General features: G+C 60.1%; 4 protein-coding genes across 6 annotated transcripts; 1 reads left to right on the top strand and 3 right to left on the bottom strand.

Moving 5' to 3' along the window:
* Positions 1 to 489: 489 nt before the first annotated feature.
* Positions 490 to 2,281, bottom strand: LOC127481920 (prolactin-releasing peptide receptor-like). The gene is made up of 2 exons (XM_051811759.1): positions 1,881 to 2,281; positions 490 to 1,123 (listed from the first exon to the last, which is right to left on the bottom strand). The coding sequence occupies exons 1-2, from the start codon at positions 2,279 to 2,281 to the stop codon at positions 490 to 492; spliced, it is 1,035 nt and encodes a 344-aa protein (XP_051667719.1).
* Positions 2,282 to 5,448: 3,167 nt separating this feature from the next.
* Positions 5,449 to 6,689, bottom strand: LOC127482050 (nucleoplasmin-like). Its single transcript, XM_051811983.1, has 5 exons — positions 6,500 to 6,689; positions 6,220 to 6,302; positions 6,005 to 6,124; positions 5,823 to 5,916; positions 5,449 to 5,534 (listed from the first exon to the last, which is right to left on the bottom strand). The coding sequence occupies exons 1-5, from the start codon at positions 6,561 to 6,563 to the stop codon at positions 5,449 to 5,451; spliced, it is 447 nt and encodes a 148-aa protein (XP_051667943.1). The 5' UTR covers positions 6,564 to 6,689.
* Positions 6,690 to 8,376: 1,687 nt separating this feature from the next.
* Positions 8,377 to 10,920, bottom strand: ADRB3 (adrenoceptor beta 3). The gene is made up of 3 exons (XM_051812043.1): positions 9,579 to 10,920; positions 8,599 to 8,666; positions 8,377 to 8,401 (listed from the first exon to the last, which is right to left on the bottom strand). Exon 1 carries the CDS (start codon positions 10,839 to 10,841, stop codon positions 9,579 to 9,581), a length of 1,263 nt encoding a protein of 420 aa, XP_051668003.1. The 5' UTR covers positions 10,842 to 10,920; the 3' UTR covers positions 8,377 to 8,401; positions 8,599 to 8,666.
* Positions 10,921 to 19,237: 8,317 nt separating this feature from the next.
* EIF4EBP1 (eukaryotic translation initiation factor 4E binding protein 1) lies at positions 19,238 to 23,937 on the top strand. 3 transcript variants are annotated; one of them, XM_051812040.1, is made up of 4 exons: positions 19,281 to 19,313; positions 19,347 to 19,516; positions 22,285 to 22,455; positions 23,582 to 23,937. In XM_051812040.1, the coding sequence occupies exons 2-4, from the start codon at positions 19,369 to 19,371 to the stop codon at positions 23,614 to 23,616; spliced, it is 354 nt and encodes a 117-aa protein (XP_051668000.1). In that variant the 5' UTR covers positions 19,281 to 19,313; positions 19,347 to 19,368; the 3' UTR covers positions 23,617 to 23,937. The 3 variants fall into 3 exon arrangements, with proteins under 3 accessions (XP_051667999.1, XP_051668001.1, XP_051668000.1); XM_051812039.1 differs by having other exon boundaries at positions 19,238 to 19,516; XM_051812041.1 differs by having other exon boundaries at positions 19,239 to 19,516; positions 23,585 to 23,937.
* Positions 23,938 to 27,751: the final 3,814 nt, after the last annotated feature.

Genomic DNA, 27,751 nt, shown 5'->3' with positions numbered 1-27,751 from the left:
TGTGTGTGTACAGGTGTGTACAGGTGTGTGTAGGTACAGGTGTGTGTGTGGCTTTGTGCAGGGGCAGAGCTGCACGTGTCTGCACAGGGCCGGGTGTGGGTGTTTCAGGGGTGCAGAGGTGCCTGTGAGCACAGCCAGGTGCGTGTCCGGGGGTCCAGGTGAGGGGGGCTGTGGGGTACCAGTGCATGCAGGGGTGTGTGAGGCTGAGCGGGCCAACCTGTGCTGGTGCTGGCTCCATCCCTTTACCTGTTTGCTCCAGAAAGTCAATCTCACAGGAGAAATGCCATTTCCAAACCATGGGACTCATTTAATGCCCCCTTCCCACGCTCCCACAGCCCTTTCCTTTCGCTAACACGGAATAATGACAGGAATAATCCTGAGGGGCTGGTCACAGAGCTTTGCTCCCTCCTCCCGCCTCACCCCATCCCCTCTGCTCCCAGCAGCAGGGAAGGCTCTGCCATGGAGGGTCCGGGCAGGGGGACCCCGGGCTCAGAGCACTCCCCCAGCAGCCCCACAGCCCTTGGCGGGGCGGATCCTCCTCTTGCAGGCGAAGATCCTGCGGAGCTCCGTGCGGAAGCGGTGGTGGAGCCAGGCGTAGAGGAAGGGGTTGCAGCAGGAGGAGCTCATGGCGCACCAGTGGCACAGCAGCTGGATGAGCAGGAAGTGGCGCTTGTCGATGAGGTGGATGTCGATGTCCCGGAGGACGTTGAAGACGTGGATGGGGAGCCAGCAGACGCCGAAGGCCAACACCACCAGCACGATGAGGCGGAAGGTTTTCCTCTTCCTCAGGCGGTCGAACTCGGCCTGGCTCTGCGTGGGGTGTCCGGGCACCACCCGGTTCCGCAGCCTCACCGAGATGCACAGGTAGGAGAGGGACACGGCGGAGAGCGGCAGGATGTAGGTGAGGATCAGGGTGCTGTAGGCGTAGGCCAGGCGCTGCGTCTCCTTCTCCACCCAGAACTCCTCGCAGATGGTGAATCCCTCCTGCCGGAACTCCACGTGGTACGTGTGGGCCACGGCGGGGGCCACCAGCCCGCAGGACAGCAGCCAGATGCCCCCCACCACCGAGACGCAGCTGGTGACAGAGATGCGCCTCCTCAGGGGGTGCAGGGTGGCATAGTACCTGTGGGGAGACACACGGGGAGCCCGAGCCCTCGGGAGCCCCCCGGAGCATCCCCCTGCAGCCCGGGGTGCTCTGGGCTCTGCTGAAGAGCAGAAAAACACCAGCACTCCTGGGGATGTTCTGAGCCCCCAAGGGCAGCACGGCTGCACCAGCACTCCAGGCTTCCTTTGCTGTCCCACCCAAACCTTCTTTTTTATTATTTTTCTTTTTATTTTTTCTTTATTTTTTCCCCTTCCCCTCCTGGTCCTGCCCCGCTCCCCCCAGGGCAGAGGTGAACCAGCATAAGAGGCATTGCCTCTGTCCCCTCAGCATTTGGATCATCTCTGATGAGAGGAGATCTTTATGCAAACACAAATTTTATTAACCCCCCAACCCAGCACACTTCATGTGGCACAAACACTCTTCACCCCATGGCCAGGACGCACGAGGTCTGGGCACAAATTTACCCAAAGTGGGAAAACCAGGGTGCAAACTCCAATGAGCCCTTGTGCCGGGAGCACGGATTGGGATTTCAGTGGTGACGGCTTCACACAGGGACACGGAACTGCACAGCATTGTTCGCTAATGCCAAACATCCCCCCTGCGCATCCTCCCCCCAGACCGAGTCCTGGTGCTAAAGAAAAGGCTACAGGGATACTCTCAGGGAATCCTCAGGGATTTTCCTTTTCCAGTTTTGAGTGTTTGTCAGTAAACACCCTGAGATGAGGGAGCAACAACCTGAGGGGACAAGAGGGGAGAGACACCTGCCGGCACTTACCTGTCCACTGCGATGGCCGTGAGCGTGAAGACGGAGACGTAGACGGTCATGGGCTGCATCAGGAAGACAAAGTAGCACAAAAACTTCCCGAAAACCCAGCCCTGGGGGTTGAAGGCGTAGGCCAGGGTGAAGGGCACGCACGTGGCGCACATCAGCATGTCGGAGAACGCCAGGTTCCCGATGAAGAAGTTGGTGACGTTGTGCATCTTCTTGCTCCTGCAGATGACGTAGAGGAGCAGGTAGTTGCCGAAGATGCCGACGAGGACGACCAGGGCGTAGCAGGGGATGATGAGGGGTTTGAAGGACTGGATGAGCTGCACCCCGGTGAACTGGGCGCTGGCGTTGGAGCGGTTCTGCAGGGCCAGCTCGTAGGTGGTGACGTTGGCCCCGTCCCCCTCCATGGCTGTGGCTGAGCCCCTCTGTGTGCAGGCAGGTGAGAAAACCCCCGTCTCAGCACTCCAAAATCTGGCAGCTGCGGGGTTCAGGTGTCCCCAGGGCACGTCCTGCTCCTCATCACAGTACAGGACCCTGCCTGGCACCCAGGGAGGCTCCTCAGGAGAGCAGCTTCATCCCATGGGCTCCTGGGGAGGGAAAAGGAAAACCAGACTCAGATAAGGAGCACTGCCACGAGGAGCCCTGCAGGAGGGATGCCAGCCCCGGGGTCACAGCGATCACAGATCAGGGAGGGAGAGGAAAAGGAGGAAAGCAGCAGGACCCCAGGCTGTAGGGAAGGACTTACCAAAATGTGGGCTCATCCACACCCCTTTAACCGAAGTGTCCGCAGCAATCCTGCCCCAGCCCGGCAGCACCGAGGGGCATCTGCTGGCCGGAGGGAAGGGGAAGCAGCAGCTGAGCCAGAAAACAGCTCCCAGTGTTTCTGGAAATGACAAAGGACGTTAATGGATAAGTGAATAAAGGCGCTCTGCGACTCCTGCGCTGCCTCGTGCGCCTGCAGCCGCTCGCCCAGCCCCGAGCAGGTGAGCTGGGCTCTCCTGCAGCACCCAGCCCGTGGGGCTCCTGGGACTCTCCACCGGGGTGTTTCACAGACCCCGTCGTGGTCCTGCCAAAAGTGGGGTCCAGGTTTTCATGGCACCAGCCACGAAGGGGATGAGATGGGATAGGGGCAAGGAGGGAACCCAGGAGCAAAAATGAGACCAGCCCTGGGAGACAGGTCCCTGCCAGCCTGGGCTGCTTCCCACAGACAGCTGGGAGCACAGGCAGCACCTTTCCTCACCACCACCACTCACCTCCGGACCCCTCCCCGGTACAGTCCTCGTCCTTCAGCTGCCCCCACTCCCTCTGCCCCTCCTTCTCTCCTGCACTGAGTCATCTCATCACCCGCTGCTCTTCAACTCTCATTTCCTGGGCTATTTCCATAGATTATCTCCGGCTCTCTCCCAGCACAGGACTTGCCCCCCTGTTTATTTCTCTGTGTACCAGACATTGTTTCACCCTTAAGCCCTCACGTACCTGATCCACGAGGACTGAAGCTCACGTGGCAGATTTTGGAAGCCCCAGATGGAGAGCTGCCCCAGTCACACTTTCATTACATGTCCCAGCAGCCCCTCAAAAGCTCCACACTCCAAACTTGCATTAATTGGGTTTTCAAACCGACTCCCTCACACCCTGTCTGCTTCATCCCTGAGACGCACTCAGAGGCAGACTCGGAATAAAGTCCCTCTGGTCAAGTGTTTGCTGCTGAATCAAAGTGACACAACCAACCAGCCCTCTTCTTTGTTCTGCTCAGGGAGGGACTCTGCCAGGCAAGCATCAGCAGGGAAAAATTCCCCCCATAAAAAAATTACTGTACATAGGAGCCTCCCCCAAGACACATCCTCAGCCCCCATCTCAACTGGGGGAAGTTTGACTTACTTTAGTTTATTGCAATTAAAACAATCACTATGTTAACTATCATGGCATGGGTGTTGAAACAGTGGAAAATGTAAATATTTCAAAGGCATTCAGGGAAATGCTTCCTCCTGCCCTTTCTTTGCTTGGATAACGGGGGGCTCAACTGGACACCCGAGGACTTTATTGGAGTGCTCAGGTTTCACTATTTAACCCTCACGTGATTAACTGGGTGCTCATGGGTGAGCTGATGGGGTGCTCATGCATCAAATAATTGGTCACTTATGCACAAAAGGGCATTCCTGCATTTATTAATTGGGATTTGCTGGTGCAAAAAGGCAGGAGAGGCCGAGCTGTGCCTGGGGGAGCTGAGGGGACCAGCCCCAAGCAGGGGGAGGCACGAACAGCTGTGCCCAGGGTCTCACCCAGCTCATTCCAGGCTTTGGGGTGAGGCTGGGAACGTCTGGAGGACAGTGGCTGCCACGTGCCACCCTCACAGTGGGGTGACATCCCTGCCCTGGATGGGCACAGCACCAGCCCCACACCGTGTGCCGGGGGGTCATATCCTGCACTGGGGGCTCAGTGCCTCCGTGGGCAGGGGTGCAGCCCCACCCGCTCAGTTGGCGCCTGTTTGGTCTCCATGGCACTGAGACTTGGCCATTAATTACCTGGCAGTTGCCATGGTTATGCCAAAGCCCTCCTGGAGACGCTGTCGGGCAGGATGGGGTGGACGTGCCGCTGCCAGGGGCTGTGGGAAGGGGGACCAGGGCATCCCCCCAGAGCACCCACCCTTCCTGCTGCTGGGGCTCCACCAACTCCCACAGGGTCTCTGTGCTGTCCCACGGCCCAGGATCCAGCACAGGGCTCACAGCTGGGTGGGGTGACAGCTCTGGCTCCCTCAGCTCAGCTCTGGCATTTTCTATTACAAGTTGGGAAAAATCAAAACCCAGAGCCACGTGCTCCCTTCCCACCCATCCTCCTGCAGGTCCAGGGCTCCCCTTGACCTCAGCCTCCTTGCCAGCTAGTGGCAGGCATAGAATGGATTTGGGCAATTTTCTCAATTAGGAGTTCTAATGACATTATTTCAGCAGCTGCATTTCCCTGCACTGCCATGAAGGACTCGGTCCTGTTGATCCCAACAGGCACGCTGGAGAGATTCCTCCTGGAACAAAAGGACCATTAGCTGGGAGCTGGCAGGATAACTCGTGCCAGGGCTGTGCAGGGCATTGTGTCCTACCTGAGGAGGCAGAGCCACAGCACAGTGCAGCCTTCCTCCTCCAGACATGCTGGAGCTGGGAGAGGCCCCAAGCCCCCTGTGCTGGCAGCAGCCCACAGCTCCCCAGGGGCTACTCACTGGGACCTCTGCCCAGCCCAGCATCACAGAGGCACACGTGGAATAGGTTTTCCCAAGAGGAGGCAGGGAGGGAGGGACAGGAGAGCAGGTGACACGGGAGCACCAGAGCACAGTCCAGACTGACTCCAGGGTATCTGCACTTCCTATTATTATCACAATAAAAGGGGGGGGAAAAAGCATTTCTGCAAAGATGGGAGGAATGGAGGGGGCCAGGAGAGGAGACAAGGAATGACACTCAAAGCCCAGACAGTTTGTGTCCCTCTGCAAGGATCTGTTGCATTTGGCACAGGGCCCTGGCAGCTCCTGGCAAGGGGTGTCCCCACCACCACACCAGCTCCACTCAGACCTCTCTGAGCTACCCCTGTTCTATGATTCCCCATCATCATCCTCATCTCCCACGTCTTCCTCCAAGAGCTCTTCCTCCTCGGCTTCAGAGCTGGCATCATCTTCCACTGGGGAGAGAAGAGGCAGGGCTGCAGCAGGGGTGGCCCTGACCCACCGAGGGGGGTGAAAAATCCCACCCCAGGAGTGGCAACACGGACACCCTCCCACCCCACAGCAGCAGAGCAGGGAAACTGGCACAGACCCCCTTGCCCAGCCCACAGCTGCCAGCAAGCACCAGTTGCCCCCTGAATAGCCCTCCCTGCAACCCTGGGGCAAAGCAGGGAGCACGAGCTGCCACAAAAGCTGCCCTGGGACCCCACGTGCCCACCCTGACCCCGCAGCTCGGTGACACTCACGGGTGACTCGCTGCCCACTGAGATAGACTGGCCCAGCCCCACACTGGAGCACGAAGGTGACGGGAGGGACCAGCTCCAGAGCTTTGAGGTTGATCTGCAAAGAGACAGAGCTCAGAGACATCCCCCCCGCCGAGCCCAGCCCGAGGTGATGTTGTCATCCCAGAGGCAGCGGCTGCCCTTACCATGGGCAGCACCGAGCTCCGCAGTGCCGCGATGGGCACCGGCCTGTGCTCCCCGGAGGCGTTTTTGGAGTCCACAGCCACCACGTGCAGCTCGTCCCTGGCGTCAGCCCCCAGGCAGATCTGCGGGGCCGAGCAGAGAGCCCGTGGCAGGGACCCCGTGGCAGGGATCCGCCGGTCGGGGCTGCGGCAGCTCCTCGGCGGGGCTCGGATCTCACCGTTCTCAGCAGCACCAGGTGCTCCAAGAAGTCATCGCCCTCCTTCACCACGCAGCTCCGGGCGCCCGTGCCCAGCTGGCAGCCTGGGGGACAGGGCACGGTCTGGGCGTGCACAGGCTGCCCCCGCACAGAAACAAAGGGGAGGCTTTCCCAGGGGGACACTCCAAGGGAAAAGGGGAATCACACCCAGCCTGGCTGCCTGCAGAGCACAGCCACTGTCCCCCCACTCGCTCCTGCCGCCAGGTGCCCCCAGCACATCCCGGGGCTCACAGCTCCCTACCCCACAGCTCAGCCACGGGCCGCTCCTCCGACAGCAAGCGGGAGAAGGGAAGCGAGGTGTCCATCCCCCACGGCAGATCTGACACTGCTGACCAGCTCCCGTGGGACAAACAGCAGAGAAAACAGAGAAAACAGCACCCAGAGAGCAGCAAGGACCTGCCACGGCACCGGCGGCTGATAAAGGGAAGGGGGATCCCAGGGAGGTGAAAGCTGGGAATGCAGTGCAGGTGGCACCAATGCACCCACCAACCCCTCACACCCCCAGCAGCACCTACAGCCCATCTGAAACCCCTTTAGCCTGATTAGAGATGAGGCCACCAGTCCTGCCGGGGGGACCTGCAGAGCCCTGGGCCCCCATTCCCTGGGCCAGCCCTTGCCTCTGCTGTTGGGGGAGTCACTCACTGACACTGGGCTCTTGAGGGGGGTAAAGAACACCTCGTGGGCTGCTTTAAACTGCGTGGGAGGATGAGGCCAAAGGGGCTAGGGGGTATAGAACCTGTTTGTGCTTGGGGACAGCTGCTGGGATCAGAAATGAGCCCCCTGAGAGCCACCAGAGCTACCAGACTGGGGTCTGAGGCTTTGAGATGGCTACACTTGCCACGAGCTGCTTTTATTCTCTTTATTTAGTGATTTCATCCTTGCAGGGTGTTAAAAGCAAAACACACCAGGGGAGGATCCCAGCAGGGCAGACCCTGTGGCACCCTGGTTCCCATGCAGAAGCTGGGATTTCCCTGGCACCAGGAGGTGGCACTGGGCACCTCTGTCAGCTCTGCCTGCCCTTTCAGGGTGTGAGGACATGTGGCAGGGCTGGGGGCTGGCATCATGGCATGCCTAGGGCCTGGCTTTTCTCTGCCAGGCACAGCCCCTGGAAAGGGGGATGCACCCCTTGAGCCTCAGGCAGCCCCCCAGGAGCACATGGAGCAGCACCCCTCTGCTTGGGATGGACTTGGAGGCATTGCAGAGATTCACAGGTTTATTTCACACAGCAGGGGGGAGAAAAACCAGGACAAAACCTGTACAGTCACTTCGAGTTATTTACACCAACTCACGTGGGGTGGGCAGGGCACGTCTGTGCACGTGTGGGACAAGAATCCACCTCCCATCCCATCCCCGAGCAGCACAGACAGGGACACCTGCCCCAAATGAGAGGGAGGAACTGGAGGAGACCTGACGAGGTCATAATTCCCTGGTTTGGGAAGTCCTTTGTGCTCAGAGCTCCCCTCACTCCCCCGAGCCCTTCCTCTGCCTAAGGCATCGCTTCGGCTCCGGGATCGCACCCAGCCCTGGAATGCAGCAGCTAGGGCAGGGATGGAAATCCTTGGAAGGGCTTGTGCATGTAGGAGGCTCTCCTCCCTTCCAGATGGACTGTCTGAAGCTGGCCGAGCCCAGGGCGACTGGGCCGTTCGTCCTTCAAGAGAGCAGAGCTGCCAGTGTCCACATCCCACTGCCAGTGTCCACATCCCACTGCCAGTGTCCACATCCCACTGTCAGTGTCCACATCCCACTGCCAGTGTCCACATCCCACTGTCAGTGTCCACATCCCACTGCCAGTCTCCACATCCCACTGTCAGTCTCCACATCCCACTGTCAGTGTCCACATCCCACTGTCAGTGTCCACATCCCACTGTCAGTGTCCACATCCCACTGCCAGCCATGCCAGGAACACCCTGGGTGGGAGCTTGTCCCCTGTCCACACATCCCCAAGGCTGTGCTGCCCCTGGGCAAGCGGCTCCAGAGCTTTTCCCCAGCTCCAGGTCTCCAGCACCAATGGCCCAGAGGAGCCAGTGCTGTCCCGAAACCAGCAGCATTCGCGAGGAAGATCCCCCTCCTCTCCAGGTCAGTGCATGCACCGGAGAGTCCTTCCAGCACCGTCACCCCTGGTGCTGCTTCTCCGTCCCCAGCCCTGCAAAAAGAGGGTGGGAGTGACACAGGGTCACCCACCGGGCTCGGCTGGGGACAGGGACCCACGGCCACCACCCCAGCAGGCACGGAGGGGGATGCAGGAGCCCCACACACAAGGGGCTGGCCGCGGGCTGCACTCCCCGGGGAGGGCAGAGGAGAGGCGGGAGGGGTGATGGCCCGGCCGGGGGAAACACTCACTCTCCTCCCGGCTCTCGGCTGCTCCCGGTCAGACGGACGGACCCGCGGGTGTGTCTCTGCCGGCAAACCTGGAATAGAGCACAGCAGGTGAGAGCCCAGACCCTTCCCACCACTCACCACCCCATACTCTCAGCACGGGTGGATCCCAGGGAGCACCTCTGGCACCCCTCTCTGCACATCTCTGCTGGCAGGAATCTCTCCTGCCCTCAGGCATCAGGAGGGGTTTTGACCAGAGAAACACGGTTAAAATCCACAGTAACCACAATAACTCCAGTTTCATCATACTAATAAAAAAAACCCCTCAGGGTGGAAAAACCCCACCCTGTAATTTGGAGGTGTAAACTCATGTCAGGGTGCTGGCAGGGCAGAGCCACAGCAGGGGTGTTCCTACCAGCCCCCTGCCCTGAGCAGGCCACCAGTTCTGGGAGCCCACCTCTCACCGAGGGACAGAGGGGGATGAAATGAATTCCCTTCCCAGATTTACACTGTTGGAGGGCAAAGAGACCCACAGAGCCCAGGCTGGTGACAGCAGCCCTGGTGCCTCACTCTGGAGGGGGTCCCTGCATTTTCCTTCTTTAGCAGCAGAAAGTGGGAGCAAGGGCAGAAGGGAGAAATCCCAGGCTTTGGGACACATTCCTGCTCGGCTGGTTTGCTTCCCTGATCACAACCAGCATTTCCTTTACCCAGGAACAGCAGAATCCGTCCTGGCAGGCTGGGGTGAGACTGGCTGGGACCCCAGTTTTGCATCCTCGTGGAGGGGCCAGGGGTTTAGGGGAACATAAAGGGAGAGGACAGTGGTTCCCAGTCCCACACCCCAGCACCTCTCCCATGCACCGCGGGGTCTGCCTGCCCCCCCCCAGCTCCAGGGTCTGCCTGCCCTGCAGCTCTGCACTGCGCTGTCAGACCATGGACCCACCACTGACAGCCCTCCCAGTCACTCCCCAAAGGGCTGGATGCCCTGAGCCCCCCCGAGCCGGTACCTACTCATCGAGCTGCGAGCACAGCGTGGTCTGGGTGCCCTGCAGCCGGGACTCGCCCAGCGGCCGCTGCCGGTGGCCACTGCCCTGGGCCAAGGACGTCTCCTCTGTCCGGCTGCCGCTGCCCCGACCCTCCCCGTCCTCCCCGGGGCACCCCAGGGCCGCCTTGCTGTCCTCTGGGGGGCCCCCGCGGGGGCTGAAGGCGCAGGGGCAGCGCTGCAGGTCCTGCTGGACGGCGTGGAGCCGGCGGTCGGCGCGGCGCGGGCAGCACAGCAGCTTGCGGAAGGCGCTCCTGAAGTCGGGGCTGCGGCAGTAGATGATGGGGTTGAAGGCTGAGTTGATGTAGCCCAGCCAGTTGAGGAAGAGGAAGAGCTGGTCCGGCACCAGCGGCCGGCAGAAGACCTTGATGATGTTGGCCACGAAGAAGGGCAGCCAGCAGAGAGTGAAGGTGCCCATGATGATGCCCAGGGTCTTGAGCGCCTTGTGCTCCTTGATGGCCAGCAGGCGGGACGGCCGCCTCCTCCGGCTGCTCCGGGACGTGGGGCTGGGGGGCTCCTGCAGGAACCTCACCTTGTCCTTGCCGATGAGCTGGACGTGCCGCGTGGCCACGGCGAAGACCCGGACGTAGACGAAGATCATGATGAGCAGGGGCACGTAGAAGGAGATGGTGGAGGAGATGATGGCGTAGGTCATGTTGGTGACGAAGTCGCAGCAGCGCGGGTCGTCGTAGCAGCGCGCCGCCTGCTCGTCCGCCCCGTCCCGCCACCAGTGGTTCATGATGGGCAGGAAGGAGATGAAGGCGGAGATGGCCCACACCAGGCACACCACGGCCCGCGCCCGGCCCTTGGTGACCAGCGCCTCGTACTGCAGCGGGGAGGTGATGGCGAGGTAGCGATCCACGGCGATGGCGCACAGCGTCTCGATGCTGGCCGTGACGCACAGCACGTCCAGCGACGTCCACAGCTCGCACACCGTCGCGCCGTAGGGCCAGTGGCCGCTCAGCAGGATGGTGGCCCCCGGCGGCACCACCAGCAGGCCCATGATGAGGTCGGCGCACGCCAGCGAGGTGATGAAGACGTTGGTCATGGTCTGCAGCCGCGGCGTCTTGGCGATGGCCACGATCACCAGCAGGTTGCCGGCCACGATGACCAGGACGGTGAGGCTGAGGGCGGCCCCCAGCACCCACTGCCGGCCCAGGCTGCCGGCCCCGCTGCAGTTGCCGGAGCCCCCCCAGGCGCTGCCGTTGCCCGCGGGGAGGGGGCTCATCTCCGCCGGGCTGGGGGCGCCGGCCCCGCGCCCCGCCGTGCGCTCCCCGCCGCGCTCCCGGCGCAGCCCTCGGGGCGGACCGGCGGGGCCGGGTCCCCTCCGCGCCGGAGGAGGAGCCTTTAAAGGCGCGGGGCGGCCCCGGGCTGCCCGCTCCGGACGGCGAGGGGAGAGGAGCGGGCGGCGGCACCGCCTCCCCCCCGGATGGGGTGTCCCGGCCCGTCCTGCTCCCCCCGGCATCCCCGCCGGGCGCCCTTCGCCGTGCGCTCCAGCTCCTCACTCTGCCTTCCCGTCCGTCTCCGTGCCCTCCAGCCCCTCGCCGTGTCCCCAGTCCCACCCGTCTGTCCTTGTTCTCTGTGCACAGCGTTCCCTGGCCTTTTGTCTGTTCACCCTCACCCCTTTGTGCCCCCCTTGCCAGTGCTCTGATCCCTCTCCCCACACCTCAGCTCTCACCCTGCCCCTCTTGCTCTCACCCCTCGCTGTGCACCCCAGGGCTTTGCTGGTCCTGCTCCCCCTGTGACCCTGTCCCTGGGTGGGACAGGCTGTCCCTGGTGGGGACAGTGACCCCCCTGTCCCCTCTGAACATCAGCAGAGGGATCCAAGGTGACAGCTCTGCTCCCAGAGACGATTCCCAGGGCCACAGTCACTGTTTCATTTACACATTTATTGCCAGAACCTCCTTCCCAGTGGATGGAGGAGACCTTCCTTGCTTCCCCTCCTGAATTTGGGTGGGTGCTGATGTCTGGAGACTCCCAAGACCCCCACCCACACTTCCTGCCCCACTCACACGTGGCAGTGGGGAGACACCAAAAATCTGGAAGGCTCTGGGGGCCTCCAGAGCCCCACTGCTGTTCCCAGAGCTCCTGGGCAAACTCCAGAGCGGGCCATTTCTTTCCCTATCAGCTATTTATACAAATACTGAAACTTTCAAGACAGGCGCTCTCCAAATGTGGCATTTTGAAGTTTCAGCCAAATGTGGGAATGTTGACAAAGAGGAAAAGGAATATGTGTAAAAGTGATCCGGTTGGCATTTCTTCCCATTCATGAGCTCACAAAGCAGAGCCCTGGTTTTACGAGCTCGATCTTTACGAGGTTGTTTTGGTTTTTCAAAGCCCTCAGCCGAGGGCTTGATCCAGCCCTGCTCAGCTCCCAGCCCCAGCATTTGCTGCCAGCTGGGACCAAGCTGGGAATTGCTGTTCACAGGGAGGTTTGTCCTGGCTCCAGGATGGTGCTCGGCACAGACACGGCGCGTGCAGGGGTGTCATCATCTGTCCAGCGTGGCTCCACACGTGGATCAGCCCACGGAGCTGGATTTGTGTCTGGAAAGTAAAGCAAGAACATCAGTGGGAATGTCCATGGATAAACGAGGGCTTTGGGCTTGGGTCCACGGAGCTGGCAGAGGACAGGCACCGAGCAGGATGCCCAGCTCTGCCACCACACTGCTGGCTGACCAGGGGCTGGTGGCTTCCCCTCCTTCCCTCCTCCTTCCATTCTCACCTCCACTCCCCAGGTAGCAGCAACCACCCAAAGTGTGCCCACTGGGCAGAGCTGGGCTGTGCACTGGCTCCTGGGCACCACGGGGGCTGTGGGACTCACTCCTGGGGGTTTTAGAGCCTGACTTCCTGCAGACAGTCCCTCATGGCACCTCCTGGCCATGCCCACCCCGCTGTGCCCTGCAGGGAGCTCCCACGGACAGCCCCTGCCTGCAGTGGGACACACAGACACGTGCTCCCAAGGGGCCAAGCAGGCATCCAACCCACCCTCCTGATGTCTTCTCTCTGGAATTCAAATCAGGCTTTTCCTCCCACTCCCAGGCAGGGGAGCTCGGCTCCCTCCCCACTTCCCAAGGAGCAGACAGGGCTGAGGAGAGGAAGGGAGACTCCCAGGCCTTTCATCACTGCAGGGGAAGTAACGTGGCTCCATATCTTTGTCCCAGTTTTACAGCTGGAAAAACTGAAGCACAGAAGTGCTGGGTCTTGCCCAGCCCTGACCCCCATCCCCACTGCTCCAGAGCCCTGACTCGAGCCCCTGCAGGGATGGAGACCCCGACTGCTCCCTCCAGCCCAGAGCTGTCACCAGGGGAAGCATCCTCTCCCCCTTCCCATCCCTGCCACAGGCCAGAAGCACTGCCCTGGCCCTACCTGCACGGCCACTGGCAGCAGGGGAGGCAGAGCCAGCCCTGGCAAGACCCCATAGGAAGTGCTGGCCAGAGGGTCAAGTGTTGTTTAGAAAACTCCGGGAAAGTTTGTTTATGCCACGGATCAGAGCGGCTCCTTTGGCTGTTGATCCAGAATAAACAATGGGTATTTAAAGATACTTCTTTATACATAGAGAGTCAGGATGAATCGGGGAAGATCCCTGCTTGGGGGGAGATGGGATGCAGGGAACAGGCAGTGCCACTCTCCTGGTGCCCATGGATGTGTTTGGAGAGAGGAAACAGATGCCTGAGCTGGTCCCAGACACATCTGAGGGTGCACAGGCTCTGCCTGGCCATGGAGGCCGAGGGGTGAGAGCTCAAGTAGCAGCTATGGATAAAACAAAAGCTTTTTATAGCTGGGAACTCGCTCCCTCCCTGGCATGTGGCTGCATACTCGGAACAGGACAGGAGATAAACCCATCACACGGCGGAGTCACAGCGGTGTCACTGCTCACTGCCATCGGCACACCGACAGTGGGGACACCAGCATCCCCCTCTGCCCTCTGGTCCAGCTTCCTCACCTCCCCACCAAAACAGAGGGTCCTAAAGCAACCCCAGCACAGCAGGTGAAGGCACCAAACTGCCCACTGAGCCCTCGGGGGTCTGTCTGTGCAGCCTTTCCCCAGGGTGTGGGTGCAGGCGGAGCAGGGAGAGGCACAGCAGCACCCAGAGAGACACAGCCCAGCTTTGCAGCAGCACCAGACGGTTCCAGAGCTGCTCCTGAGCCAGAGCCAGGCTCCTGTTGCGCAGTGCTGCCTGTGCAATGAATTCCGAGCCAGAGCTGTGCTGGCACAAGTCTCCAGCCCGGAGCAAAGGGCAGGGGCAGTGGAGGGGTTCACCCCCCCAGCCTGGAGAGTCGCAGGCACTGGCACCTCTGGGATGGCACCGCAGCCCTGCCACTCCATCAGCGCTCATTCCCCACCAGGTTCCCAAAAAGGTTTTCCCAAAAATCCACACACACTGTAGGAAGGTGACAGTGCCTTCCTCCTGGCGCTCATGCCCCACACAAGGCTCAGAGAACACTCTGCCCAGAGACCCCTGGCACCTCGTGATGCCACGTGGGGCTGACAAGACACCCCCTCTGCAGGAACCCCCCAGCCCACAGCCACCCAGGACACAGCCACACACCCACCATCACCTCCACCAGGACAAGCCACCAGCCCTGCAGGGCCGCCAACCACAGTGCCCCCAGGGTCCCACCCCCCCCCAGCCTTTTATTCCTGCCTCCCTCATCCCCAAACGCTCCCTGGGGGAGGGGGCTGCACTACACCCCCTCTTGCCAAGAGCTGGGATGGGGCTCAAGGTTGCAGGGAAGACCCTGCCTGGGATCCAGGGCCATGGGGGACATGGGACAGCACAGGGGGCGGGTGAGGATCGTGTGATGCTCTTCCCTCTGCCTAAGCAGAGGAGCAACGTTTTACCCCAAATCCCCTCCCCAGGGAGGGAGCTCCGGGCTCTGTGGAGCGGGCACCGAGGCCAGGCTGTGCTTTGGGAACGGGTCCTGCTCTGGCTGTGTGTCCCCAGTGGTGGTGAGTCGGGGGCTCTCCCTCCTCACTGAGACTTTTCGGAATAGTTTCCATATCAAATCCACAAATCTTGCTTTGAAGTTGTTTGGGATTCTCTGTCATCACGTTTCCTTGTCAGCACATAAACACGCTGTGATTGAGCTTTAACCCCTGGGTACTGCCTGTCCCAGGAAGCCTGCAGGAAGCTCCACATAAACTCTGGTCCCCATATAAACCCTCCTCCCCCAGCAAAGGCGGGCACAGCTCTGGGAGCTGCAGCACCACGACAGCTTGGGCAGGAAGGGAAAAATCTCTGTGTCTGAACAATAAAAGAGAGTAAAAATGTGCTGTTTCACTGACTCTCAAGCAAGCTGCTGTTTTCAGAGTGTGGGTTACTCTGGGATAATCCGGGTGCTACCCCAGCACGACCTCTCCACCAGCACAAAGGGACGATCCCAGTGCCACTCCAGTGCTGCCGCCCCAGCTCGGGGTGAGCCCCGTGCCCCGGGGGGCTCCGAGCTCCCACGTCTCCGGGAGCATCTCATCTCACACGCTCACATCCTGTTTTCCAAGAGAAGCTCCTGGGAGCGAGTGCCTCGGTGTGATGAGGGAGCAGCGCGGAGCCCGGGCACCCGGGAGGTCGGAGCTGCCGCCGGGGCTGAGGTCACTCCGCTCCCTGTTTATCAGCCCGTTCCCACAGCGCTTTACCCTGTGGACCCACAGCCAGCGGGAAGGAGCCGTGGTGCCCGTCAAGGGCTGGGCAGGGCTGGTGGGATCTTCCTCGGGGCACCCCAGGGTGGCTCTGGGGGGAAAGATGGGGCTGGAGGGGCAGGAAACCTGGCCCGGAGAATGCTGCTTCCCATCAGAGAGGAGATGGAGGCAGGGATCTCCCTCCAGGACCATCCCGGAGCAGCACTTGCCATCCTAGAGCTGCAGCTCTTCCTGAGGCCACGGCAGCGTTGTGAGAACGAGGGAAAGGGGCATCTGGGTCCTGAAACCCAGCCAGTGTCAAAGGCTGTGCTAAGGCAATCCCAGGTCCTGCTCCTGCCCCCCAGATCCCTATGCAATTATGTTTTCAGATTAAAAAATAGATCATAATAAAACTGTTTTCTTTCCCATGTTGCTGAGGGGAAAATCCACAGCAGCCCACAGCAGCAACCAGAGCAGTGCCTATGGGCAGATATTCCCAATTTCTGACACTTCTATCACACCTCACAGCAGGGTTTCGCTTCAGACATGTCCCATCTCCCTCCAGCCACAAGTACCCGCAGAAGGGAGAGTCCCCATGCTGTCATCAGGACCTGCAGAGGATTTACAGATATTTCTACAGCTCCTTCCCCGTCAGGGCTGGTTTTCCTGCAGCTATTGCTAAAGCAAGCTGGGGTGAGGGGAAGGAGGGAGAAGTTTGCAATAACAGGGGTACAGATTTCACAAAAAGTGTGGGAAGTGTCGTGAAAAAATGTCAACAGCAGAAATAACCTCGGAGGGAGCTGGGCTTTCAGGCAGGGCTTTCCGAGGGATAGAGGAGCATCCCGGCAGTGGGATTCCTGGCCCTACCCCAAAGCAGGGTGGGAGAGTGAGGGTTTGGGGAGAGGAGCTGCCCTGGGGGAAGCTGGCAGAGATGGGGAGGGATCGAGTGCCAAGAGCCCCACGTGGAGCCTCCTGCCAGCCCAGCCACGGCCATGGGACATCGGCCAAACTGCCACGTGCCGCCTGGCTGCCTCCTCTGCCACTCCTCTGCTCCCTTCCCTGCCCCAGGCACCCTCTGCCAAAGCTGCTGGCTGTGCCCCCACCACCCAACAGCAGCTATCCTTGCTTCCCAGCCCCCCCCCCCCGTCCCCTCCTGGGGCTGATCCCAAGTCGTGTTTGCTTCCAGCCCGAGGTTTACAGGGAGGAAAAACAACAACAACAACAACAGGAGGAAGAGAAGGAGGAGGAGGAGGAGGAGGAGGGGTTCAGATGCTTCCCCTCCGGCTCTGGCCATGGCTGCCATGGCGAGTCCCGTGCCATGGTGGCTATTTTTAACCCGTGTCAAGAGCAGGAACCAAGCAGGGGTGCTGAGCACTCCCAGCAGTGCCAGCCCTGTCCTGTGCCCAGGGGATGGGACACGGGGGGCCCTGGTGAGGGTTTCCTGCCCAGGGCTGGGGCCGGCGGAGATGCCCTTCCCAAAGGCAGGATGGGCTTGTTTATGGGGCAACTTTTATCTGCACAAACAGCCCTCGGGCAGGCAGCAGGGATGTGGGTTTGTCGGGGGTTTGTCCTTATCGCCGGCCGCGATCGGAGGGGAATGTAAACACAGATGGACGGGCTGGAAATGCCACAGCACAGGGACATCCTCACCGGGACGGGACCCACCATCACCCCGTCCTGCGTGGGGCTGCGGTGGGGTCCCCGAGCCTCCCTGGGAGGGACGGGGTGCGGGGTGGGGCTGGGAATGCCACATGGACCATGGAGGGGGAGGTGATGGATGGGGTGAGATGAAAGCAGCCCCCGCTGCCCACCGGGCGGGAGTTTATCCTCCCCTCGGGATATTTTCTTCCTGTCTCAGCAAACCCTCCCGCGATCACAGCCCAGTCAGTACTGGGGGAAGCAGGGCCGCTGATGGCAGGGCTGGGCAGGAGGTGCCCCCGCCGCCGTCCCCGGGGCTGCTCTCACACCAGGGCTGGGGGCATTTCACGGCTTAAAAGACACATTTCCCTCCCCAGGAGGAGCGAGTCCCTCACCAAAACCCACCCCTGCTCAGCTACCAGTGGTTTATACCAGGTCAGCAGCAAAGATACTGCTGGTGGAGGGACGGACGCCTTGGAGAGGCACTTCTGCTCCCGATTTAGAAGGCAATAAGGCGATAACCTCGCGTCACATGAGGATGACAAAGGGCTTTCCAGCACTGGGAGCTGCCCGGGGAATGGGCAGATAAAATGCCCTGGAGAGGAACATACTGTAACCAGAAAGAGTCTGGTTCCCTGAAGGGGCATCTCCAGAGGGGTGTTTTGTGGGATTTGGAACTCCCTGGGGGGTTTCCCCTCACACTGCTGCAACCAATCCCTGTCCACACCCTGACCAGGGGGCCCACAGGCACCGAGGGCAGGTGACCCCTGGAGCAGGGGCCCCTGCTCTGCCCCAGCCAGGATGTGCCCTTAAACCTTGACCTTTAAACCCCCCCGGCTCCTTGACCCTGTAATGGTCCGTTCTCCGGGAGGAGGAGGAAATGGCAGTGGCTGCCTCACTGGGTTGGGGGTCACTGCTGATGTCATTCTGTGGCCGGAAATGTTATTTTCCTGCCCCAGTGCCCACTAATCGATTCAGCAGCTGGCACAGGGCGAGGGCTGACTGCCTGGCACCGTGGCCTGATGGGGGTCTCAGGGGTCCTGGGGGGCAGAAACACCCCTCTCCATGCCCCAGACTGGCAAGAGATCACTGCCTTGGCCACTAAAATGCTGCCCTGTGGAAAGGGCTCTGAGCCCCCCCGAGGACCCCCAGCACCCCAGGGCTGGCCCGTGGCTCCGCAGGGATGAACTTGGCCCTGGGCCAGGGTCCGGAGCAGCGTGTGGCCGCCGAGCTCCACCTGTTGGAGCCGGGATGATGGTTTGGGCAGGACGGGGCTGGCCGTGTCCCACCTCCGCCTGGGCCGGGAGAGCAGCCCCGAGCCCCGACCGAGGGACGGGCACTGCCGGAGCCCCAGCGACCTCGCGGTGCTCCAGAGCGGGCGGAGCGCTGCTGGCATCCGTGCTGGCATCCGTGCTGGCATCCGTGCTGGAATCCGTGCTGGAATCCATCCTGGCTCCCGGCATCCCGGCCGTCAGCAGATGTCAGCACTGGACCGGTGTCCAGTGAGGGTCAGCAGAGCTCTGTGGCCGCTGCTGGGGGAGCAGAGAAGGGCTGAAGGGGTTTTTTCCAGCGGGTACTCGTGGTGGTCCCAAGGATGCTCGGAAGGGCTTCGTGCCAGGGCTTCGTACCAGGACGCCCCAGCCTCCCCCTGCCCAGCACGGGGGTCCCTCCCGGCCCACCCTGCCCCCCTCGCCGCCGCCGAACGCCAGCTTCTCCTTAAATCTTTTATTTAGTAAAATCTTAAGAAAAACGCTGTTTTTCCAGCGCTCCATCCCACCGGAGCATCTCCGGGGACACGGCGTGTGTGGCCCCCCCGGCCCCTGCCACGTTTGTCCTCGGGCCCCCCGGGGGTGGCAGAGCCATTTGGGACGGGGTTTCTCCACCCAAGCCGGGCAGACATCTGTCCCCGCAGCGCTCCCACAGGGACCACCCGGACCTCCCACGGCGGCTCCCCCCGCTCCGCTGCACGAAGGGGCAGGGGCAGCGCTGCTGGGGGGGCCCGGCGTGGCGAGAGGGGCACAGAACGAGGCGGGGGATCCCCCAAAATAGGGGACAGAGGTGGTGGGTGCCTCGGGGGGGGGGGAACTGAGGGTACCCCGCACAGACCCCGCCCACGGCCCTCTTAAGCCACGCCCAATGCCCCACCCACCGACAGACTCCGCCTCTTCTCGTGTATAGCCACGCCCCCATTGAGGCAAACCGCGCCCCCACTCGGGCTAAACCACGCCCACACACAGACCGCGCCCATATCGGACTAAACCACGCCCACTCTCTCTGCCGTTCAGGCCAAATCCCGCCCCGTGCCCCGCCCCTTGCCCATATTCAGGCAAAGCCCCGCCTCCTCTGGTGCAGGCCCCGCCCTCTTTTCCCGCGCGGCGGAAGGGGCGTGTCCCGGCGCGGAAGCGGCGGCGCTCCCGGTGCTCCCGGTGATCCCGGAGATCCCGGAGATCCCGGAGATCCCGGTCCCGGCGGTCCCGATCCCGGCGGTCCCGGTGCCGTCATGTCGGGCCGCTGCTGCCAGGGGCAGACGCCCAGCCGGGACATCCCCGGCCCCGGCAAGTGCCTGGCACTGCCCGACGGGGCCGCGCTGCCGCCCGGCGACTACAGCACCACACCGGGGGGCACCGTGTTCGGGACCACGCCGGGCGGTGAGCGGGGCGGGGGCTCGGGGGGCTCCTGCTCCCCGGGAGGGGCTGGGGAGGCTCGCTTTGGCCAAGGGGGGTCTCCCCTTTTTGTGCCAGGAGAGGGAGGAAGGGGAGCCCCCGCTTTGCCCCCGGGACTCTGGGGAGCTTTGGGGGGCCCTTGGTGGGACGGGGATATGAAAGGGGGGGGGTCTCCACCTTGATGGAGGAGGCTTTGCTTTGGGGAGGGCTTTTCCCCGGGAACTCGGACACGGCTGTGCCCGGAGGAGGAATGAGGGGTCCGGGGGGCTCCCACCTGCCCAGGGATGGGGCTGGGGGCTGTGCCTCCCGAGGAGCAACCTCCGGCATCCCCTCGGGTTACTGATTAATTCTAATCTCTAATATTTGCTGTTTTTTCCGGCAGTCAGCAAACCCTGGGGGCCTTTTCCTTTATTTCTTGTTCCCAGGTTGCTCCAAATCCTGGAAGTGTGGCAGCTCCACTGCTGCAAACGGGCCATGGGCTGGTTCTCTCCTTGTTTGCTGCGAGTCCTGTGCAGCCCCAGAGCTGCCAGGAGCTGGGAATCTTCAGGGATTTGATCCTCAAATAAGAGGAATAAACAGGGTATACGAAGGGCTCCTCCATCAGAGGGGGTTTGTGCCCCCTCTCCTGCTCGGGTGTTTATTTGGGGCAGTTTGGCCTCGAGAAAAGCGGCCGCAGCTCCAGGTGATGGCACCTGGCACAGGGTCGGTGTGGAGAATTCCAGCTGCCTCTGCTCCTGCCCAGCAGGGGTTTGGCATGACTGTTTTTCCCACACCTCCAAGAATTTCCCCCCCTGCATCCATGTCCAGGTGGATTTGAACAGCGGGAATGGTGAAGCTGCACTCGGGAGGGGACGGAGGTTTAGTTGGTCCCTGGGACCCACCACTGGGTTCCAGGGGTTAAAATTCGGAGAGAAGGGGAAGTGGCACTGCTGACTCACACGGTGGGTTTTGTGTGTGCAGAAAAGCTGAGGTTTGGGGTTGTTTTGGCCAGTGTGTTCCCTCCTCTGAAAGCAGCGCCTGCAGGAATTGTGCTGGAGAACGGGAGGCTCTCTGAGCCTCAGCCAAGAGCAACAGAACAGAAAGGAGCAATTAACGGCGTGGAGTAACGAGGGCTGTCAGCTGTTTGTCCCCGGGGAGCTGGTGGGTGCCTGGAGCTGAGGTTGGGGTGTGCCCACCTGGCAGTGCCCACGGCACTCCCGTGACCCACCCAGGGCTGTCCCAGCCTGTCTGGGGACACCGGGGCTGTCCCAGCCTGTTTGGGGACACCGTGTGCTGCCCGGCCCTGGGGCTGGAATTTGGGTGCTGGAGGGAGGGGATGATTCAGAGCTGCTGGAGGACGTGGGGTGTGAGCCTTGGGCTCTGTGTCTGCCCTGTGGGCACGGCAAGGCCCACGAGGGCTTCCAGGGAGCAGTCCCATGGGGTGTGGTTTTCCTGCTAAATCCACCCTGACCTCCCTTACAGCAGCAGGGAACTCAGCTTTGGGGGTGTGAAGGAGCCTGTCTGTGGCTCTGTGACAGCCCAGAGTCCTTTTGCTTTCGGGAGCTCTGGGCACGTGGCTGTCAGAGGATGTGGAAGCCCTTGAGCTCCTGGTGCTGGTACATGAGCTGCAGTTCCAGGAATCCCTGTCTTAGTCCTGCTCCCCGAGCTTCCCAGGAATCTTGACACCCCTGTCCCAGCCAGCTGCACGTTGGGTTGGATTTCCCCCCACACACACCTTGTAAAACAACTCAGATTCAAAACCCTGAGTGAGAAGTTGTTCAGTGTTTTGGGAACTCCCCTGCAGAACTCCGCTGGAACACAACACCCGGACACGTTGGTTTATATATATTTATTTTATATTTATAGTGTTCAAAGCGAAGGGAGTTGACTGTTCCAGGACAGATGGTAACGGGAGCTGTTTGCCCACACATGTGTACTTTAGTTAACACTTTTGGGGAGGTCACAAGGACTAGTTCCTCTCCCTCTGGCTGGAACAGGAGCAGGGCAGGACAGACCTGATCCAGGGGGGTGTGCAGCCCTTGGAAAGCAAACGCTTTTCCAGCACTTCCTGGGTTAAGGCTGTGGGCTGTTTGGAGGGAGATCCCTTTTCTGCCTGTGGTTTTGGAGCTTTTTCCATGCAATTCCTTTACAAGGAACAGGCTGTTCCGTGTATTCCTAGAAATCCGTGCCCGGAGGCTCGCTGTGATGGGCTGGAGCTGGCTTGTCTTGCTGGGCAGGGAGAGCTGCCTGTGGGCTGGTTAACCCTTGGAGCATTAACAACTCTGTGTAAGCCTTGAGCAAGGTGTGTGTAACTGCTGCCCTGCCAAGGGAGGTGTCTGTGCAGGCACAGCATGGCCACGTCCTGGCCCCTGGTGTGTCCAGGTGTGTCCACCTGCAGCTCTTGGCCCTGCTTCTGGCCATGGGTGGAAATTAAATTCGATTTTCTGTTTGCTCTGCGGGTTGTTGTGACCTTGGGCGAGGTGGAAGGGGCCAGATCTGTCACTTCCAGCACCGGGCTGGGTTTGGAGCCTTGTGTTCCCTCTGGGCAGCATTTGGGTGCTCGAGCCTTCACCTTTACTTACAGATACAGTGTTCAGGTGCCTGGCTTTCTTGTGAGGCAACACAGCCTGAGCAGTGAGTGCTAAATCACAGCTATCACTTAAATATCCAAGAATCCCAGAGTGGTTTGGGGTTGGAAAGGACCTTAAAGACCATCCAGCTCCAACGCTGGGCAGGGACACCTGACCATGTTCTTGTCCCCCCCGTTTCCCCAGGTACCAGGATCATCTACGACCGTAAGTTTCTGATGGAGTGCCGCAACTCCCCGGTGGCCAAAACACCCCCCTCCGACCTTCCCGACATTCCAGGCGTCACCAGCCCCAGCGCGGAGGAGCTGAAGCTGGAAAACCACCACGTGCAGAACTGTGAGGAGAAAGCCAGCGCAGGTGAGCGGGGACAGCGGGGACCCAGCAACCCGTGAGGGTTCCTGGAAATTCCAGGGCTGGCACGGAGCCAGGAGCTTCCGATGAGCCGTGGTCAGTGCTCCAGGGAATTCTTGGAAAACCGGAGTGGGCTCGATGCCATGGGGGTAACGAGGCTCTCGTGGCTGTGTGGCCCTGCCGTGGGCCCCAGCAACGTGACTTTTTCGGTTATTAAGTGTGATTTGCTGTAATTCCCGTTAATTCAGCGTTTGGGAGGCTGCTGCTGGATCGGGAGCCCTGTGAAGAGCAGAGGAGGCAGCTGTTGCTGCCTCTCCCTGTCCTGGGCCGTGCTGCAGCTGCTTGGGGCTTCAGGTTACAATTCACAGTAGGATTTACTCAGGGTTTTTAATATCAGCACGAGTTGTAAATTCCTCCTGCCTGTTTCTGACCCCACTTTGTGACAGGGACACTTCACCGAGGCCAGTGTTGCTCTTGAAGAACTGTTCTTAGAGTTATTTGAGGTTAGTTCTTGAAGCAACATGAAGCTACCAAGTGCAAGTACTTATATTCTCTCTAAAAATAAAATCCTGAAGGCTCCTGTTGGCTTCCATGCTCACTCCAAGCAGAATCTTTCCAGAGTTGCCTCATGCCTTCACACTCCTGTGACCTCAAGTGTCTCGCTGGACCCTCTGGCACCCTGAAATACAGGCTGGGCGCTGGGTTGTGACTCTCCCAGAGAATCCCTGTGCCCAGGAACAGATCCTGGCTGCTCTGGCTGGCTCCTGCCAGGCTGTGGGAGCAGCTGGAGGGATAATGGTTGTGAAATGTGCCTGTGTGGGTTCATACCAGTGATTGTCACCAACGTGGGTCCTTACATTCCCTGTTAGAAGGACATCAAGGGGTAGGGATAAATTATTTAAAGGGCATTTTTTCTGCCTCTGCTCTTTTTGGTCAGAGGAAGATCCCCCAGGGCTGACACCTTTACAAGAGCTTCACGAGATGGTTTTCACACCAGCCTCAATGCCTGAATGCAGATTTTTAAGCCCAAACAGCCCCATTTCTGAAGCAGAGCTGCCAGTCGCCCCTTCACCACAATCCCTGGTATTCAGTGTGGAACTCAGAGGACTCATTTGTGGTTTTGTCCCCTCAGCAGGTGAGGAAGAGCAGTTTGACATGGACATCTAACGCACCTGCCCGGGGAGTGCTGATCCAGTGAAGCACCAGGACTTGTCTTGAGGATTCCCACCAGCCAGGCTTACAGCAGCCCATGCCTTGAGTGCCTTCCTGCTCCTGGGAAAGGCAGTTGATTCCCTTGGGAGAGCAGAGCGTGTCCTGTTCCAGGGGCCGGGTCTCGGAGTGCCAGAGGAGACACTCTCACCCCTTGGTTTTGGTTCCAGTTTTATGCTTTTGTTAATCATTTTAATACTGTAACAGTTACAGAAATGCTATATAAGGGAGAAATAAAAATCATGTGGAGTCTCCTGGTGTGGAGATGAATGCAATAAATGAGGCTTCTGTCCCTTATTCCAGCAAGAAACCACTGGCCTGAGGTGTTCCACAGCAGGTCTCTTTGGGGGGTGAGTGCTTACCTGGGTTTGTCATCCCTGCTAAAACTCCAGTGCTACTTTACCCTTGTTTCTCCTTTTTATCCTGTGGTAGGCAGGGGTCAGGGCTTTGGGAAAGAGGGTTTGGCTGGGGGGGGGGGGTTAGAAACAAATCTGGGTTTGAGAGGGGAATTTTCATGTGAGAAAAGTTAATTTTTCCGTGGGGAATGCCCAATTTGCATCCCCATCGACCAAATATCTGCATTTTTAGCCTCGGGTTTAATAAATGTGGTCTGCAAGAGGTTCTAACACATTGCTGTGTGAATGCTGAGGGGGAGTGGAGGCACCTCAAAGGAGGACAATCCATATCAGGACACAGCCTGGACCTCAGACTTCCTGAACCACAATGAGTGTCTGTGCAGATCAGATTCTGTAGATAGCTTTTAAATATCTGCTAATGAGTCTCAGTGGTGACATTATGATATGCAAACCCTTAATAATGAGTAACAGAACAAAGCAATTGCTGCAGATAAACCCGCATTTCTCCAAGATAAGATTTAAGGGTTTCTCTGAAACCCTAATGGGAACAAATCCAAATTTATTGCCCTCTGGTGTGACTTTATCAGTCTTGCAACTCTGCACAGGTTTGGTTCTGATGAGGGTTTGGAGAGGAGCTGCTGCAAGAGCCTTGTGGGGTCAGGATTTGGTGTCGGTACAAAGGCCTGGATTTTGGGGTAAGTGTCAGGTATTGCAGGTAATGCTCTTAAATCCCATTCCCTCCCACCTGCAGGAGAGGTAACACGTGCTGGAAGTGTTAAGTACTTTGTCCCTGCCCTGGAAGCTTTGCATTGGTATCTGAAGCTTATGCAGATCTGGGGGAGCATCAAAGCCCCAGGTGCCTGGGACAGCAATGCATAGCTGATAATTCCGAGGGAGGGAGGGCTCCCTGTGAAACACCTGGCCAGGTGTGACCAGGGCTCTGTCCGGGAGGGTCAGGGCTCCTGCTGGGTTCCCAGCCAGGGCCCTGGGGCCACAGGCACTTGGGGGCAGTCATGGGGGGCAGAGAGAGTCCTGACCAAAGCTGTGGATAGGATGAGGTGACGCTTGTGGGCATCTGCTCCCTGCAATTTGTCCTGAGCCCGTTCCTTGAACTTTTCCACCCGTGGTGTAGGACCAAGTGGTCTCAGCACCCCATTGCTCCGGTCCTTCACCCCCTCCCTCACACCCCCAGCCACTGCATCCCTCAGCTGGGCAGTTTTGGATCCATCTCCTGCCTGCCTTCGTGTTTGCAGCTCTCCAAGCTTTCCTGAGCCCTGCACGGAGCAGCTCAGCATTCCAGGGCAGTTCCCTGCTCCACCAGGCTCTGTTCCTTGCCCAACACTTGCACTCCCAGGCCGAGGAGCTGCTTTTCCTGCAGGCTGAGCCCTGGTGAGCACGGTGGGAGGCAGGGAGGGAGGGAAGGCAGCTGTGGGTGGCTGTGGCACAGCTGGGATGCTCTGGGGAGGTCCAGGGACAAGTGTTGGCTTTGTCATTGCATTTCCCATCCCGGCCCCTTTTTGTCGCAGGAGGGTAGAGCAGCACACCCGGTGTCCCTGCATCCTGCTCCACATCCCTGAGTCCTCCTCCGTGTCCCTGCATCCTAATCCGTGTCCTTGTGCCCTGCTCCATGTCCCTGAGTCCTTCTCCATGTCCCTGTGTCCTGCTCTGTGTCCCAGTCACAGGACAAACACCACCTGCCTGCCCCAGCTCGTGCCTTAGTGCACCACTTGTACAAATATTACCCTGGGCCTGTGATAAGCCCCTTGGCCTGTTTGTTTTTGCTCTTTCCTCGTGTGTCCAAAGCAATCCGTGCCTGCCATCCCCCTGTCCCTCCAGACTGATCCCAGCCAGGCTCAGCTGCCCCACACTCCCGTGCTCCCCGAGTGGTCACTGCTTGTATCCAAGTCTTACCCTCCCAGAAAACCTCAGGCACCTTCCCTGCTGGAAAACCTTCCCTGCTGGAAAACCTTCCCTGCACGGGGAGGCTCTGTCCTTTATGTTTAAGGCTGCTGAGACCAAGCCAGCCCTTCCCAGAGCAGAGACCTGCCAGCTCCCCCCGGCCCTGGGATGCTGACGGGTCACAGGCAGCACCCCATGGCAGGGCTGGGGCTGTCCCCCCACTTTATTATCTTGCGTGTCTGGGCTCCCTCTGTCCCCCCCACGACCCCCCCGCAGCCGATGTGGATTGGGGCAGGAGCAGGGCCACAGCTCTCCCTGCTCAGATCAGGTCCCTGCTCACAGCCCGAGCCTGGCAGAGCCCGGCTCGCCAGCAGATCCTCGCCTAAACCCGGCTTTATTGTCACCGCCCGCACTTTGATGTTTTCCTTACAGCCCTGGAATCTCAGCCTTTATTTTTCCACCCCGCTCTTCCCAGGGAAAGGCTGCTGCCTCCCCCTGCCCCGCCACAACTTTTGAACCCGCTGCTGGATTCCAAACAGGCGTGATGGAGGGGCAGAGATGGCAGAGATACAGCGGGGGCTGGGGGGGCCAGGGCGTCCCGGGCTGGGCGTGAGGGTGTGAATCCTCCCGTTTATGAGCAGGAGTGGCAAAACTGCGGAGAAAGAGGCAAAATAATGTGATTTCATGTCACCCACAGCGCAGATGTGCCGGTTTCTGCATGGCTTTGCCTCCTGCCGGGGGTCAGCCCCGCGCCCCCGGCCCACCCTTGACAGCTCCTGCAAATGACCCTCTAATGACGGGATGGTCGCAGTGTGAAAGCTGTTGGAATATGTAAGCGGCCCCGGGGAGGGTCTGCTGGGGAGGGGGGACACACCAGACACGCTTTGTTTATCCGCCGGCTGGGATGTGGATTGGGGATAATCAGGCTGGGCTGGGATGTGGAGTCGGGGCTGCTGGTCCCGGGAGGGGCGGGATGGAGGTGGCCCCTGTCCCATCCTGCGAAGCCACCCGGGCCACCCGCCGCCAGCCCCGATGCTTGTGGTCCCTCCCGTCCCCTCGGCTGCGCGGGGGCCACCGTGGGTCCCCCCCGCGAGTGCCGTGTCCCCATCCACGGGGGCAGCCCTGAGCCTGGGGGACCCCAGACCCACTGCCGGGGCTGCAGCCAAACCCCAGCACTGCCCCTCACTGCCCAGGAGGAGCATCCCCCGCCAGGACTGGGGTGCAGGGGGGACACGGTCACCCCAGGGCACTGGAGGCCCCGGGCGTTGCCTGGGGCTGGGGTTCTCCTGCTGTCACCGGGTCGGTGACCCAAAGGAGCTGCACCGGCCACAAGGCTTAGAATTCACTGCTGTTAGAGAGCACGGCCCTTCCCTTATCTCCGAGGGGTAAATAAGGGTGGAAATCCCTTTAGCCTCCCCTTCCCCTCCTGCAGGTGCCTCCCTGCTTGCTCTTGAGCAACCTCCCATCAGGGTGGGAGCAGCTTTGTCCTTATCTCACGTGAACTTTGGAGCTTCTGAGCATCTTTTGCACTGTTGGAGGGACCCCTTTGCTCTGGCAGTGTTGGGAACAGCCAGAGCCCACCTGCTCTGGTGTTACTGGTGAAGGAGCAAATGGACAGAGAGATGGAGGAACTGCACCCTGACAGACCACCAACAGCAAAAACGGGCTGTGGAAATCAACCAAACCACCAGGCGTTTTTAATATATATATATATATATAATTTATTGATGAGTTTTACAACTGTGACCCTTTCTCTACCACCCCATCCAGCGAGGGGGGAAAAGGCTTGAGCAGATCCACGGCCTCACGGAGGGAGCAGAGTGTACCATGGCAGGGAG

This window comes from Manacus candei, unplaced genomic scaffold, assembly GCF_025592945.1.
Source record: "Manacus candei isolate 608988 ecotype Guabito, Panama unplaced genomic scaffold, ASM2559294v1 h1tg000084l, whole genome shotgun sequence".
In the NCBI taxonomy this organism is placed as follows: domain Eukaryota; kingdom Metazoa; phylum Chordata; class Aves; order Passeriformes; family Pipridae; genus Manacus; species Manacus candei.
This window is presented reverse-complemented; position numbering and strand designations above follow the sequence as displayed.